Consider the following 16,664-nt stretch of genomic DNA (forward strand, 5'->3'; position numbering starts at 1 on the left):
TGTATCACAAATACTTCCTATCAGGTTTTCACAATATGATCAAAAGTACACCCCTTTCTAATTCTAGTTCTAAGCCATTAAGCAATTTTGCCTGTTGACATCTTGAACAATATATACTCAATTCTAAAATGGAGGAGCATGAAAAATATATTTTCCTATTTGCTATTCTCACACTTCATTCAAAATGGTTTCATGCAAGTGTAGGTATGTTTCAGTACTGAATCACATCCAACACTAAAATCCAAACATGTCTATATGAAGAATCTAAATAGGACAGGGAGCTTGAGAAATATATTATCATGAGAGAAGAGCCTTAAAGCCTTTGGTAAAGAGGGTGGTACACAGATGGGCCAATTAAAAGATTTTTGTGAATTTATCAACAGTAGGGATTTTCAAATATGTTCTCCAGGAGGACCTCTGTAACATGGTTACTTCTCTCAACTCTCAGCAGACTACAAAGAAGTGGATCACAAAACAGACAGAAGCAAGCTATCGATTGATTGAAAGATTTGAAACATCTTGAACTCTAATTACATGCAAGTAGAAAAATTTACATCACACAAAGTGTATATGTAGTGTGCTTAGCATTAGGGTATAGCTGAAAAAGTTAAATGGTGGATGTTACACCAGATTAAACTTGCAAAGGGGTATTTTAGCATAGCCACAGTAACAAGAATATAAAGTTCCAACCTAGAAATGATAAGGTATAATGAATTGTAGGGACTTGTATTTATCAGTGCATTTCTGTGCTTCTTTGGCTACAGAAAATAGAATAGGTCCTACAGCAAACAGAATAGGTCCCACATGGACAAACTCAGAACAAGTAGCGAGAGTGCATTAAAAGACTGAGTTACTTTTCTACAATGGTTAAAGGACTGGAAGGAGCCAAAGCTGTTCTTATTCCTCGCTAGTATATCTGTTGAACTAAATGCCAGCCCCATCGTTTTTATCTGTCAGATGAGCATACGCTGTAGCTGTACTCCAAGAAACAGATAAGACAGTGCTTTTATTAGTAACTTACATTACTTAAATTCCTGTACAAACTTGTTAAGGAATTTCTCCTGAGGCAAAAACATGATTAGTTTTAGAGTCTTCCAGAATGGTGGAGAGGCCTTTGGTTTGTTTTGTGGTGTGTTTTTTTTTCAGACATACACTGAAGTCTAAACATATATATTTATAGGCTCCAAAAGATTTTCAACAGGTCTGCGTAAAAAGACTTTTTGTTTGTTTGTTTTAGAGGATGCCTGTTTATCATACACTTTCTTGCCCACCAACAGAAACTATCCAGACACAAGACCATGTTAGAACTACTTCAGTTATGCGTTAATCATAGTTGATGAAAGACTTTAGGCAAGTATTCAGTTTTAATAAAAACTCTTGAAAGTTATTATCCACATAAAGAAATATCTTGGAAAGTTTCAAAAAGCAAAACAGAAACCTAATAATTAATAAAGAAATTATACCATCTTAAGTATTAAATAACACTGAACAGATGGCTTAATCTAAGGGTCTACATAAGCCAAAAATAGCAGATCAAAAATGCAGGAGAAAAGGGTGGGTGATAGGAAAACACACAGCTTCAGGATTTGAACATGCAACATAGCAGGGCAACTGAAAAAATAAAAATTAAAAAAAAAAAAAAAGAGAAGGAAGGGTGGAAAAAAGGATGAGGAGCTGGTCTGGTGACCTCAGATGTAGAAGGGAAAAAGTGGCTTTTCTTTCTTTGTTTTTTTTTTAAACAACGCTTCTAACCTACCTTTAAATATTTTGCAAGTTTCTGAATTCCCCAGTATTCTGATGGCAAATCAGTGTTTCCTTCCTGATGACGTACAGGCTGTTCTTCATCTTCCTCAGTCTCTGAGGAACTTTCACTAACTTCTTCAGACTTGTCTGATATTTTACTAAAAATAAAAAAAGACCACCCACCCAGCTATAAAGTAAAATGAACAAGCATATTTTAAATAGATAAGACAACTCTGCATAGCAATAGCATTGGCAAAATGTAATTATCATTATCAAATATTAAGTATGATGATAAATACAGTGGATACAGAAAACACAAATAAAAAATTGAAGGAAGAAAAATAAGTAAGCCATACCATTTCAAAGATGATTGCATTTTAACAGATTCAGAAGAAATACCAGTGGCTTTCTTTTTGATTTTTGTAGACATACTACTACTTCTCCGTTGTTCTTCATTAACATTTTTTGCAGCTTTGGCACTAAAATATTCATTTTTATTAAAAAAAAAAATGTTATTTTACATAAATATATATATATAACCAAAAGTTATGGTTGGACACATATATCAGATCAGATGAGTTTATGAACCTGCACAATAACCTTCATTAAAAAGAAAACGTTCTGTCTTAAGTAACTAATTTTGCTTCAGGAAAACAGTGGAATATTAGAAAATTTGCATTATGCTGACCTGTATGCAACACAAGACCAAAGAATAAGTATATGTAGCCAGACCATCTATCCTAGGTTACCATCTTTAACTATGATGAATAGCATCTATCTAGGTAGCAGCAGGAGAACAACAGAGGAATACTTTTTTCCAGAATATTCCTCAGCAAATTCTAGTTCAGGGAAATCCTAAGTGTCCCTACATTAACGGTTTTGGATGGATATTTCTTCCATTACTTTGTCTTGGTTGCTTTTTTAACTCACATAATTGAATGGCCTCTACCCTCCTGTGGCAAAAAAGAATAATTAGAGCTTAGCCACGTTTTGTGAAAAATATGTCCCTTTATGAGACTGAACTGGTCTCATTGAGGCTCATTTCATTTGCTATCATGTGTTCTTGTATTAGAACAGACACCTTCTTCAGTCTTTTTTCTTTTTTAATCTCTCTTTTACTGTCCCCCAGGCATCTTTTTTCAACGCAAAAGAGTTCTAGTTCGTCTAGTTGTTTTTTCTTCCATTGAGCTGTTCTGTAGCTTTGATCACGGAGCATACAATCTATCTTCCTTCCCTCGTATTCCAAGAGGAGTCCCAGACCCAGCTGGGCAAAATCACTGGTACTTTTTTTGTTCCTAATTTATAATATTGTGAAAACAAAATGTCCTTTTGAGCCTGGGTTGGTCATACTATCCCAGTCATAACAATAAGGGAGAATACTCATGGTTTGTTTATGAAAGTATGATTACACCCAATTTCACTACATCTAGACTGAAATAATGATTGTGGAAAAAAATAAGCTCTTTTTCCTGGCAAACCACTTTTTTTTTTTTTTTAAACTGATGACTGTAGGACACATCCAAAACCTCATAAAACATTTTTTGCAACATGTCAACATGTCAAAATGGCAAACCTGGGAGGATATTGACCTCTTATTTTTGTAAGATGGCAATTAAAGCCTTTTTTTTCATCTACTAACACAAAATAAGAAATTATGAAATCAGAAATAGGGTTCTGATTTCAGATGAAAAATCTAAAATAGAGTATCCAATATATGTATACTCTATTTTGGGTATCCGAACTTTGAGATAGCCCCATTAGTGAAGACTGTTGCTAAAAAGAGTTAGAAAAGTAGCTCATATGATTTGGAAATATTAAAAATTGGTGTTATAATTGAGAGTCATCTTGTTTTTCTATCCTGGATGTCCTCTGCCTCCCTTAGAAAGTGTTGTTCAAATTATATTGTCTACTCTTTCTTGCTTTAAAGGGCACTTTGCACCAAAACTATGACAACATGACAGTCCTGTAGGACCAAGCAATGCAGGTGGTTCCAAGAAATTTCCCTGCCTTGTCTTGCTGTAACATCATCAAATTTGTTATATGATAGGAGAGAAGAGTAAGAAATTCCTCTGCTAGTCAGGTCTCTTTCCTTAGACATTTGCATGTAGTAGACTTTGTTTTATTGCTCTTAACTTGGGATAATAATGCAAACTGTAACAGGCAGTCCAATCGCTAGCACAGGTTAGAGAGATCTATTGAAAATTCAATTAGGAAGGTGACAACTACTTACCTCCGGGCAGCAGAAAGCCCAATGTTCTTCCACTTCATAGATGGTTCTAATTTCTTCTTGTCAGTGGATTTGCTTTTTGCAGCAGAACTTTTCACTTTCTCATGTACGTTCTTTTCTGTGTAATCATAATGGTTCTGGGATTGGCCAGAGACCTTAGCATCAACTACTTCTACATGCTGATAATTTTTCTCATATGTTGGTTCTTTAAAAAAAGTATATTGCTAACAAAAGAAGGAGACACGGTTTGTCAGCCATACTGTTATATGAATAATGCACATTAAAACAATAAGTTATAAGCAAAATTCCAGGATGCAGTGATTTAAAAATGTATTTATTAAATGTGGAATTAAATTATAGGCATACAATAAGACTACCTTTAAAAGAATGAAATGTTAAATTAATACGAAAAGTATCTGTTACTGTATGTAAACTAAATTTTTTGAAATAAATGAACAAGTTAAATTTGGAACTTCTTGAATATACTTGGATATTGAGTGTTGTTCAATTTCTACTGTGTTAAATAATTTGTGACACAAGCAGAAGACTAAGACTAAGACTATAGAACCTAATACCAAATGAGCTTTAAGACTCAGTCATTCGGCTTTCAATGGACCATTTATATAAAAACCTATTTCCCTGCATAAAGGATTTACAAAAAAATCCCACAGAAAAAATAATGGACATAAAACTGAAAATAGGCTATGATAAACTGCTAGACTTCAGTTCCAAGTAATTTAATTTGATATAGTTTAGAATAGTTTTATAGTCAGAATATAAATATAATCCATTTAATTTTTTTCCATTTTGTGTCTCTCAGGACAAGACATTGGTGAACAAGTCACATGCAAGAGTGGAGCTGAGTGGCACCTACGAATCCTTCAGCTGTCTGTGTTTGGTACCGTGGCTGATCAAAAATATCCAGAACAGAAAGGACTCTTGTGAACTGTTATTTTCTATTGGAACATATTCAATTTTCACAGGAAAGACAGCATATGATCGTTACTTATTATTATTGCAGCTGTCACTACCAGAAAGGTGAAGACATTCCTTTATGTATCTGATTCAAGGCAGTTTTAAGGAGACTGTCACAGCACGGTCTGTCTTCGATTAGTCTCTGATGAGAATCGGCTGTTCCTGGCTTGCTGACCCAACCACCCAATAGTAAATTAATTCTTGTTAATTCTCTCATTCTAAAAACATACTTTAAACAGGACAATTTACCATGATAGTCAAATCATGAGGGGACTGATGCTGTCGCTAGACCAGCTAAACACATTTTTAAAGCTTGTTTCCTACAGTGCTATATACCAACACAGCACTTCTAAATGTTAGCTTAAACAAGATATTATAAAAGTTAATTGGTTTTGCAGTAAATGTATACATAATAAGCTTTTTGAAGCTCTCCTCTCCTCAGAAAATCAATCAAAATTGTTTCTAGTCATATTTTATTTTATACAGGGAAGCCTGAAAATACTTCTGTACTTTTTAGAGTTCTAGAGTAGAGCTGATTTTCCTTTAAATAAAATGTAGTGCAGCTCTACAGTCTAAACTTGTTTAAATTTTAATTTTAGAATGCAGAATGTACTGAACTAGCTCATCAGAAAGGCAACAGGATATGATATTTGTAAACTGTTAAAATGGTATAGTTTACATTCTTCAGTAATTTACACAGTCAGGAAATACAGAATAAATGACTTATATGATTCTATATGACAACTGAAGGAAAATGGCATAAATTCTATTTATTTACTCTTACCTAGCATGTAAACATTTCTTGAGTAGCTACATTATATTTATAAGCAGGGCAGAAAAACAGTACAGAAGGGTACACGCTTTATTTAACATCCACATTCATATTTACAATTATTAATATTTTAAATGTTTATTAATATTTAAAATATTACCTTATTTTAGCTTCCATGATCATCATATGAAGCCAAACCACTTTGAAAATCTATTCAAGCAGTAACTATATCTAAAACATTCATACACTGTCACATTTATAAAAGTAAACCAATATGTAGATATAACATTAAAGAAATATTTGCATATAGGATAAGTAAAAACTTTAGAAGAAAAGAAAACTTTGCATATAGGATAAAACTTTAGAACTCTTCTAAAGAGTTCTATAGAGAAGAACACTTCTGAACAGAAGAACTTAACATTTAATTCCATTATTGTTAGAATAAGCTACTGTATTTATGTATGCAATTTGAAATGCTCTGTTCTTTCGAAACCATCGAGCTTTTGTATCTCAGAAAAGTAAATATCAGTCCTAGATCCCCCCAAATCGGAACCTAAGCATATGTGATTTTCCCTGTTATTGACTTCCTCCTTACAACAATCAAAATTGAATATAAATAACAATGAAACTTCTGACAGCCTTTAACCTGTAATGAATTTTACCACAAAGTTATTAATCTGTTATAAGCACACTGGAAGTCTGTGAAAAGTGTTTTTTGACAGGAAAGATGAAACAGCTAAAATTGTAGTGGTACTGTGTGATTCTGTTGTAACAGACAAAATACGATGCTCTTCACTCTACCTAGTTTAGCACTCTAAGTAAATGCCAGAAACCCTTGCATTTTTGACTGACTGGAACAACAGCAACTGTGTAAGCTGGATACATAACTCTTAGCTCTGAAATTTAAATCAGGCAGTTCTTGTAAAAACATTGGGCTATTATTTATATTTGGGTCACAAAGAATGAAGATAAAAATTCAAGTGGTTTTGATCACAGGAAAATATTGTCATAAAAAGTTGACCTTTTCCATAAGGGTATCATATTTTCCTGCTTTAACATTTCCAGTACTCCATAAAGAATAATACCAGAATACAAGCAGAATTTTTTATGCAAAATTAGAAGCTGACTTCACATATTGGATCAAACCACATAATACTGTATGATAGAATGATAACTAAAATAGTGTTATCTGCTTTCAAACACAAAACATTTTGGGGAAAAAAACTCTATTCATGATTCCAAAATTTAAACTTTTTTTTTAATAACATAAGTATTATGAAGTCTAGTTTTAATAGTACATAGCAAGTGTCATGTTCAATGTAAGTGTTCTATCTTTGCTGATATTATGCTTCCTATTTCCTCTAGAAAACTTTTATGTACATATGACAGCGGTTTGTCCCTTTATTTCTTTTCATTTGTCATTTTGTCGTTAGATGGGTTTCTGCTAAAACATGCTGAACTTAGGTCCAGTTGAACCGTTATTTAGTTGCACATCGCTTCCAGATTCATTACTTTCCATCAGAGGTCTATGCTCCAGTAATGGGCATTCAGGATAATTCCTGGGGGAAGATGTGTTTGCAAAGCTTCAGTGCAGCTATGCTACAGAGAAACAGGCCATGTAGTACAGGCCCTCTCCACAAATAACTCCTGAGTCCCAGGCAACTCCAGGGTTTTTAAGTAGACACTAGGACTCTTAACATGGGACTTTCTTTTAAGCACACATTTCGTGCTTTTATCATAGAATTGTTGAACGCAAATGTATATTTTATTCAGGATTACATGTTTGCAAGGGTTAACAATTGTTGCTTAGTAAGTCTTGTATGTTCCATCTCACAACAGTGGAGCTAACTCATTGGGAAACCCAAACTAATTTCACACAAGGTTTAGACAATCCATAAAATAATGTCTGTGGTGTCAGTACTTTCTAACCTACAACTACCTGTATGTAAACTGGCACCTACTGCTCTTAAAATTACAATTACATTGCAATTATTGGAATAGTAAGTTGGTTACAACATTCTTCTTAGAAGCACAGGAAATAGTCTGAGCTCAAGCTGTGATTAGAATAAGGGCGATGCCTGCAGACAGATAAGATAGACTAAAACATGGTGATAGACAGAGAGAAATAATTCAGGAAGCATGTAACACAGGACAGTCCAGATACATAAGATACAGTGGCACAGCCTGCACATAGCCTTTCATACAAACTCTTCTGAGTTTTGTTTCAGTCATGGCTTGTAATGATAGAATTTAAAAGACAGACTGGGAAACTCATACATTGTATCACAGACAATAGGATGAAAGGGCTGTAGAGAAATGATTAAACCTGGACTTCAGAGACATAAAACTATGTACACTGCTTCTCCTGGGAAAGCTGGACAGTACTTTGACAACAGAGATACATTAAATGGTAAAATTAAATAAAACAAATAAATGAAACACTTGAAATATTTCACATTCTTGGGAAAGTGATTTTGAAAAAGCAACATAGTGTACGTACTGTAAATAAATATTTTTAAGTTTACTACTTCTTTAATAGAGAATAACTGTCTTTTTACGTGATAATCTAGCTATTTACAAAATGAATATATTTAGTAGAAACTTTGAAAAAATGCAAAGTAAAATAATAAAGGCATTTCAGTCTTTAAAATTCTGCATTTAATCAAAGATTTAACTTTGATAAAGAAAGTAAATGTTCAACCAGGTCTATAATGTAATTCTTACCAATTTACGTTATTACAAAGTAGAATATACACATAGTATCAGTAAATACGCACCTGCTTAGCCATATTTTCTACAAATCTAGGTGATCTCTCCCTTAAAAATGTGACAATATCTTTATATATGTCACTTTTTCTTTCATAGTCAATGTCACCTTTACTCTTTAGCTCACCCTTCAAAAAAGAATAAATATAAAATTAGTAATAGTATCACCTTACACAGGTAAGTTAATCTGTATCATAAAATACTGCTAAAGAACATAGGGGCCATACACTGTAACAATTAGGTGCAGAAGCCTCATGATCAGCATCAGACTTCAATAACAGTCAGTGAATATGCATGGATCACCTCCACAGATCCCAACAAATATCAAGATCTTACACAAAATTCTGCAGGTAACTACTATCAGGTAAAGTTCACTGTACTGTGGGCACTCCAACTGAAAAGGGTTTAGGGCTCATGGCAAACAACCAACTAAATGTGAGCTTCCAATGCAGTGCAGTGGATGTTTAAAAGGATCAGAAAATAATGTGACCTGACTCAGCCTATGCTTTATTAATTTTTATCCATTAAAACATCCTAAATCAAAATTTCCTTTTTTTTTTAAAAAAAAATCTTAGGGAAAAGCAATTTGTAGAGTTATACCTGAGGGACATCAGTCTCTCTTCGAAACATAAAAAATTTTGGTAAATGCTTAAGCCGCATAGGGGACTGTTATGCCTGTACGAAAGTTATTTGTAAAGGTAACCAGTATTTGTAAAGGAAGAGGTAACCAGAATGAAAAGTAGACAAAAAGAAATAAAAAATTTCTAAAAAGGTTCCATTTAAAGGAGAAAGAACTGCTTATGATTTACAAACAGACAAATGCAAGCTGTACATATGAGTGACAACATCAAGCGCCATCAATATTAGCCACACAATAATACTACACCTCAGATCAAGAGCAATGAGGGACTAGAGAGACATCTGGTCCCACAGTACCTTTAAATAGGAGTAGTGTGAAGAACAGTGAGGGCACATGCAAAGACTAAACAACCACTCCTAGCAAAAAGTACAGAATACATTCCTGGTGCAAACCTTGAAGAAAAAGAGTTCTAAAAGTATGGGAAAACTAGCATACACTTATTACTGCTCCTTCTCCATCAGTACCAATAAAGTAACTCCGAAGGTCTTACAGCTTCAATACCACTCCCCTAAACCTGATGGATCTCTGACTTTAGCACATACAAATATTTGTCACTTCAAGGTAGCCTTCATTATTACTTACTCCATTCAGAAACACTCCTGCCGTGCTGCAAGTGATACACAAGGGATCAGTGTCATGTGGTTTGATAATTAAGTAACAAATTTCTCCATGCACTTGTCTCCAGGGAGGAGCTCTGCATCCATTAGAGAACGTGTAATCTGTAACCAATTAGCATTAATATTTTTATCCAATTTAAAAGTATATTTTGATAATTATTCCTGATGATTAATATAATGTAAACAAATCAAGCTCCCAAAACAGTATCTTCCTCTTCAGCACTCATACTCAGTTGGGAATCAATCAGGCAAAAATCTGCGACCCATGGTCCAGTCCAACAAACAACTACAACTACACCTAGCACTTTTCAAGATCAGGGAGACTCTGTTTATTTATTCTAATTCTAAAGAAGACTGGAGATTATTTCTGTCAGTAAAGGCTGAAGAAGAGCATTACATATCTGAAAATATATTTTATTTTACTTCATAACATTAAAGTGGAGATAAACTATTTATATTTATTAACACAGTTATTTTAACACATTCCACACAGAAGTCAACTACTTTAATATGGGTATATGCAAAAGTTATATGTGATAAAATTCGGACCTGATGTATATTCCAGTGATTCCAGTACTGTGTCTTCGCCTTTCCCAGAGAAATTCTTGAGAAGATTCACTTCATTATTTACAGCAGCTGGACTTAGTCTTATGTCTCTGCAATTAATAGAAAAGGTCTAAAATCTATCATCAAAAGGATGTGCACAGAGATATCAAAAGAGAATATTATATTTTTCTTGTACACTGAGTCTTAGTAGTAGCAACGAAAATCTAGAGATGGGTCATCTCCCATTTTTTTCTTGATTTTTATCTGTTAGTTCAGAGATATTTTAGTTCCATAGCTAAGAAGGCCTTGTAACTATGAACCACTCAAAGTGCTTTCATGAAGAAATAAACATTTCCCTGAAAATATTTAACTGATACTTTGTTATTTGTACAAATTACTTCAATTTGCTACCAAAATGCAAAACACATGCAATAAAAACAAAAACACTTGCAGGCACACACTTACATACCCACACCTACATCAAAATATTTAGGGAAAAAAAAAAAGTTTTTTTTCAATAACTCAGTGAACAGTGAAAGTCATTTCAATAAATTTCTTCATATCACACCAAAAGCACATGTTGTGGGTTGAAAACAATCTAGCTTAACTATAAAACAAAAAATGCACTAGCTGACATACTTAGGTTGCATTTGAAAAGCACTTACTGTGAAATGTGTTTTAAAGAACTATTAAGGAGTTGCATATCCAGCTGATGAAGAAGAATAAAAATTTTCATCTTCTTCTCTGTTTCAGGGTCATCACCTTGTTTCACTTTTTCAAGTAAATGCAACATGGACTTATCTTCTCCTTCAACAGTCCCATATTCAGGGCCAAGAATTTTCACTATAGGGTCTCTGTTAGCTGTAAACAGGAAACAGAATCAGTATAATATGATACTACATTAAAAATGATTAGGTAAGAGTAACACTTTTTATCTCAACTGCCGAATAATTTTGATGCTATTAATTTACAAAACTGCTTTTCACAAAAAAAAAAAAAGGAAAAAAAATTGGTTGATTCATTCAACCAAGAGGTAAATATTAAATATTCCCTTTTATCAACAGTCCCTTTTCGTGTAAAATTGCCCTGCTGATCACCAAAACAGGAAATCAATGGGCTTAACTCACTGAAAATGGATCATTTGGGAAATATGATTTAGTGTTAAAGAACATGTTTAAAGTTTTCTAGCAACATTCCCAATGGTCCCATTACTTCCTCAGCTATGCCAGCTGTCCTTTTTTTTTTTTTTTTTGGTAAACAGTGACATAGCTTCATGTCAGTGGGTTTTACAAAAACAATTTGCCCTGTTCTTGAAAACGAAGTCCCATGCAGCTGTGAATGTCTCAGCACGATACTCAGTCCATATTATTCTTCCCTATTATTCATGGTTGATCACTCCCAGTGAAGGACCCTGGGCTAGACGCATCTTAAGTTTGATCCAGTCTAGGTATTGATATTTTAGTATTGCAGATCCAGTTTCTACTAATGGTACTAAAGAATATTACTGATCTCTTCTGCCTCCGATGAGAGGAGGCTATCCAGTTTAGCATACCAAGGGTCTTGTCAGTTTGTAAAACTAGGACTTGAATATGACACAATAAAAGTACCCGTGCCTGTATTTCAAAAGCTTCTGTGAGAAGGACCTGGAAATGTTCACCATGAATGTCGTGTAGGTAAGAATGTCCTTAGCATATAAGATTATTTTTTTTCTTGAATATTTTAAGGGATGTAACATTTTAAAAGTGGGTTAAACTGTAATCACAGGAAAAATTGCTGTAAGCTTCCAATGAGACATTCTTCCTCTGAAATTTAAGCCTACTGCCTGTTGCCATAGCTGGTGTACTACTCAGTATACGTGAATTGCTATATGAAAATCAACAGTTTTATTTTAACTTTATTTCAGATTTCTTTGTTACTGATTTATGTGAAAACAAAAGAAGAAACAGAAACTTCATTAAGTCCCGGATGAGAACTTTTGGCCACATTCATGAATCAACACCTTTTCATATACTTAAAATGAGGACATGCATTTCTTTCTTCGTATTTCATAAACACAAATTCAAGAAGACAAGCTTTTTAAAATAAAGATGAAAAAAAGAAAAAAGAAAGTAATTAAACCTTCAAGGCATGCCTGTGCTTCCTTCAACTTTTTCTCCATAGCGATTTGTAGCAAACGGGACAGCTGGTCAAAATTGCGAACTCTGAGATTTGATGCAGTGAGGAGAAGCAAGGGCTGGCCATCCTCATCTTTGGCTTCAGACTTAACAGTTGCTCCACTGGAAAAAATAGATTTTATATTTTAAAAAGAGGAACTTTAATAAACAACAAATTTTAGAGATGAATCTTGAATATTATGTAAGCTTCACATGATAAAGCTTTACAATTTCTTTAAACTGGTTTTCAGAAAGCTTCCAAGGTAAACCACTTTATTCACTGCAAATCAGACACCTGTAACTCATTTGCTTGACCTTGGCAACACCTTTAAACAGAATTTTGACAGGCTAAATTTGTGAAAAAGGAGTCTTACAGGACTGGTCACACCTGTCGTTTAGTCTCACAGAATGTTCACTCGTCTTCTGTATGTTCAACTATAGGACTTCTAAGTGATTTTCTGACTACAGAGCTCAGAACTGATAACTGATTTAAAACATCATAAATCATTTAACAAATGATCCATATTGCTAGCATGAGGAGTTCTAGGATTATCTGAGCCGTTGTTTCTAATTGAGACCAATTAAATGCTGAGATTTAAGCAAGAACTGTAGAAATGATTCTTCTGCCTTCAAGCTTTGCCTCTACAGAATATTGAAAGCATTTTTGACTAAGGCCTTACAATGCTTTAACCTCACCAATTTTCCCTGAGTTATGTCCACCCTCTTTGAACTATAAATTGTTTTATATATAAAAATGTATGCTTTTTATTTACAAGAAGTAAACATGCAGTATTTATATGTATTAAATGTATGTCAATTTCCTTCCCATAGCACGTGTAAACATCTACTTGCTCAAAATTGCTTGCTTGCTTCTCACTGTAGAGAAAGCTTCCTGTCCATGACATCCAAGCTGTTAATTACCTCCCTGATCCAATCTATATCTGAGACTTTCACCTTTTTTCTTCTGGGTAGCTTCAGATAGTGCTTTAAATCCTTTTGTAATACCTCCAACTCCCATTTTAGTTCCTTTTTTTTTGTGTCCGTGATTCCTTACTGTAAACAATTATTCTGCAAAGCCTCCAACTTTTTTCTGATCCTGCTTCAATTGACCATCCTTAGTGTAACTCCTGCATTATCCATCCTGAAACTAGACTGAACTCTGATATAACTAAACAGATAAAAATAATATTGTAAGTAGTTTCTGTTAAGAGAAGTTAGGGATAATGTCAGTTACTTATTTGGTTCCATCTTTTTTAATTTACAGTGTATAAAATCCTGTTTACCACAAGAGGAATCAAATCTGATCTTTTTCCGTCACCATCCATCAGAATCTCCCTCTGAAATCCTTTCTTCAGGGTTAGGTTACTGTGTTTTCCAGGTTACAGAAAAGCTCACTACTTCCTGTCTCCTGCTTCTACTTCTCTTCTTCAATAGACAATGCTAAAAATACAGCCAGACAAGCCCTTCTGTACACTGCTTGGATCTTTGTTGTGGTCAATATTTATATGCCTGTATATTTTTTGGAGACTGCTGTTAGCTCAGTAACCTACTTCCCTTAAGAAGGTTAATGAATTCTTAGAAGTTTCATATAAATGAAAGGCAGATAAAAGACTTAATAGTTTAAACAAAGTTTAGCTTATAGTCTAAGACTTGCTGTCCTTCTGCACGATGTTTCATGCAAACTTTAGTTATGTTGTTCATACCCATGTAACTGAATGACATCTAAAGGTTTGTAGTACACTGAATGTCAGGACAAATTAACTAACTGTTCTGTCTGAGATTAAGTTCCATGACTCTATAGGAAAAAAAAAAAAAAAGACAAAAAAACATGTATTCATATACAGAATTTTACCTGGGGGAAATATTATTTAGCTTAAGTATTATGACTATACTTGAACTGAAGACTAGCTGTAGAGGACATTGAACTTTCTCTTCAGATTTCTAAAAAAAAATGTGTTTAAAAAAAACAAACTAGTGCCTAAAAATCCCCCAAATGTAAAGGATGATATAGAGTAGCCCTTTAGGAAACGTATGCATTAGGTGTACATTTCTATTTGGAAAGAACTACGTGGTGGAAGGGAAGAAAATATTTTCTCAGAATTGGGGTATTTCTCCTGCATTATCTAAATGGAATGGAATTTGTCTACTTATCAAAGAAAACTCTGAAAATTCTTTAGTTGCTTTGTGATTTAGCCAAGAAAAATGAATTCGTGCATCTGGGTCACCTTGTCATGATTATTCAAAGAATCCCCAAAACTATGTAGGGTTACTGTCACGTAAGTCTTAGGCATCATTGCAAAGCCAGTTCATGTCAGATTAAAAAACAAGCATAAACCTTTTATTATTTTTTCAGCACTAATTTTCAAATACTAAAAGAACTGTTAAAGAGTATTTGATAAATAAGTTATAGCATTATAATTGCTATGTTGATTAAGACTGAAACCATTTTAATATATTTACATTGACTACTTATAAAGAACTTGGTGACTACAGTTCTCAAAGAAGCTGAAATTCAAGATTTTGCTTGTTAATCCACCTCAACAGCAGCATTAAAACCTACGCTTAATCAGGATTTTTAACTAATAATTGTCAGAAGCCTTAGGAATAGTTAATATAGTACAGATAATTGTCAGAAGCCTTAGGAATAGACAGTGCAAGTTGTACAAATGCTAACTGGACAGGTCCGTGTTCACAACCAAGACAGAATAGTCAAACTCTCAAAAAAAAACAATGCATTTTATCTCAAAAAAATCCATATATAACACTAAGAAATCCAACCCACTTCAGTATCCCTAATACACTAAGGTGCTTTTTTCATGCCAAATGAGTAAAATTTTGCTTTGCACTTCACCTTCAACACTTCAAAACACACTGAAATTCTGACTTACTCGATCTCATAACCCTCTCCAAAGGCTGAACAGCCCAACTGCGTTTTCCACTCCAGGGGCTCCTTGAAGACAACCACTGCTTCCTGAGGATGTCTAGTGCTGAAGTCCTCTGCAAACTTAATAATTTGATTTAAAAGAGCTTCATTCAAAGGGGTGATTTCAAGCGTGCCAGTTCCATAGCCAGCAGCGGTCCACTGAGCTGCTCTTGCCAACGCTGCTCCCATGGTCTTGCCTTGTATCGAAGGCGGACACCTTAACGAGTAAACACAGTCAGAGGACGACCATACTGAGCTCTCAGATAGAATCATAGAATCATTAAGGTTGGACAAGACCTCCAAGATCATCTTGGTGGTCCAACCATACCCCTACTACCATTGTCACCCACTAAAGCTGGGTAGTTGACATATCTCCTCCTCCCACACACACGTGCCCGCCACAGACTTTGTCATCAGTCCTTGCGATGCTACCCTCTGCAGTGCTTTACCTCACTTCTGTGCCCAGGAGGTCCAGCTCTGCTATATGCTGGTTATTATCAGAAGCCATAAAGCTAAAACGATCTCCAAGGCTATTTTCAGTTATTAAAATCAATTTATAACTCTAGAATACTTTTATTTTTCATACTAATGTTTCACAGCAAATTTACAGCATTAAACGTCAATTGCCTTTTGTATCGTCTAAAAATGCTGTTTTACCATTACTAATCCATTAAAAAGGGAACACCAGCAAAAGGAACCACTCCTACAATACGCTGTGGAGTCTATAATTAGATGTAAAGATATTTGGGAATGATTATTTTACTTCAGGTAAATCCTTGAAGTAGGGAAGGGGGGACTGGGAACCCAACAAAATTTTTAAAGAAATAGGGAAATCAGGTGGGAAAGAAAGTTTTCATCTTGATTAATTCTGTTAGACTGAGGTGACAAAGAAGACCTGTTAGGACTAGAACAAAAGGTCCTTCCTGTAGGGTCGATGCCACTGCTACGAGCCCTGTGTGCTTAGGGGAGCCTCCCCCCCCCCCACAACACCCACCAAGGACCCCCCTCCGCCTCCAAACCCTTTCTTCAAGCCGAGGGGTGCCAGGCGAGCGCCCCAAACCCGCAGGAGCCGGCAGCCGGGGAGGCCCCGCTGCTGAGGAGACCCCGGGACCCCGCCCCGCCGAGCCGCTCGGGCCCCGGGCGTTGCTGCGGGGCCGGGCCCCGCGGCGGCCGTTGCCGGGAGCAGCGGGTAAACACAGGGCAATGGCGGCGCGGCGGCCGCTGAGGGGAGGGCGGCGGCCCTGGGGCACAGCGCCCGAGGGGCACGGCTTAAACCTTTCCCTGCTTGCGGTCGTTTCAATA

General features: G+C 35.2%; 1 protein-coding gene across 6 annotated transcripts in view; it reads right to left on the minus strand.

Annotated features, from left to right (window-relative positions):
• Window positions 1-16,664, minus strand: part of ODAD2 (outer dynein arm docking complex subunit 2) — a 96,146-nt gene that overhangs the window by 76,795 nt on the left and 2,687 nt on the right. For 3 of the 6 annotated variants that reach the window (XR_014579472.1, XM_083823650.1, XM_083823654.1), the window contains exons 2-10: window positions 15,328-15,579; window positions 12,405-12,562; window positions 10,952-11,147; window positions 10,290-10,396; window positions 9,706-9,842; window positions 8,495-8,611; window positions 3,974-4,194; window positions 2,100-2,222; window positions 1,757-1,901 (exon numbers count right to left, since the gene is read on the minus strand). Coding sequence is in view for 5 of the 6 variants with exons in the window: in XM_083823650.1 (XP_083679776.1) it covers window positions 1,757-1,901; window positions 2,100-2,222; window positions 3,974-4,194; window positions 8,495-8,611; window positions 9,706-9,842; window positions 10,290-10,396; window positions 10,952-11,147; window positions 12,405-12,562; window positions 15,328-15,579 (1,456 nt within the window). In the remaining variant the exon portion in view is untranslated. Of the gene's footprint in view, window positions 1-1,756; window positions 1,902-2,099; window positions 2,223-3,973; window positions 4,195-8,494; window positions 8,612-9,705; window positions 9,843-10,289; window positions 10,397-10,951; window positions 11,148-12,404; window positions 12,563-15,327; window positions 15,580-16,257; window positions 16,277-16,356; window positions 16,594-16,664 lie in introns of those variants that run through there. The other 3 variants (XM_083823652.1, XM_083823653.1, XM_083823651.1) reach the window with 3 other exon arrangements.

Source organism: Anser anser (assembly GCF_964211835.1).
Source record: "Anser anser genome assembly, chromosome: 2".
NCBI lineage: Eukaryota > Metazoa > Chordata > Aves > Anseriformes > Anatidae > Anser > Anser anser.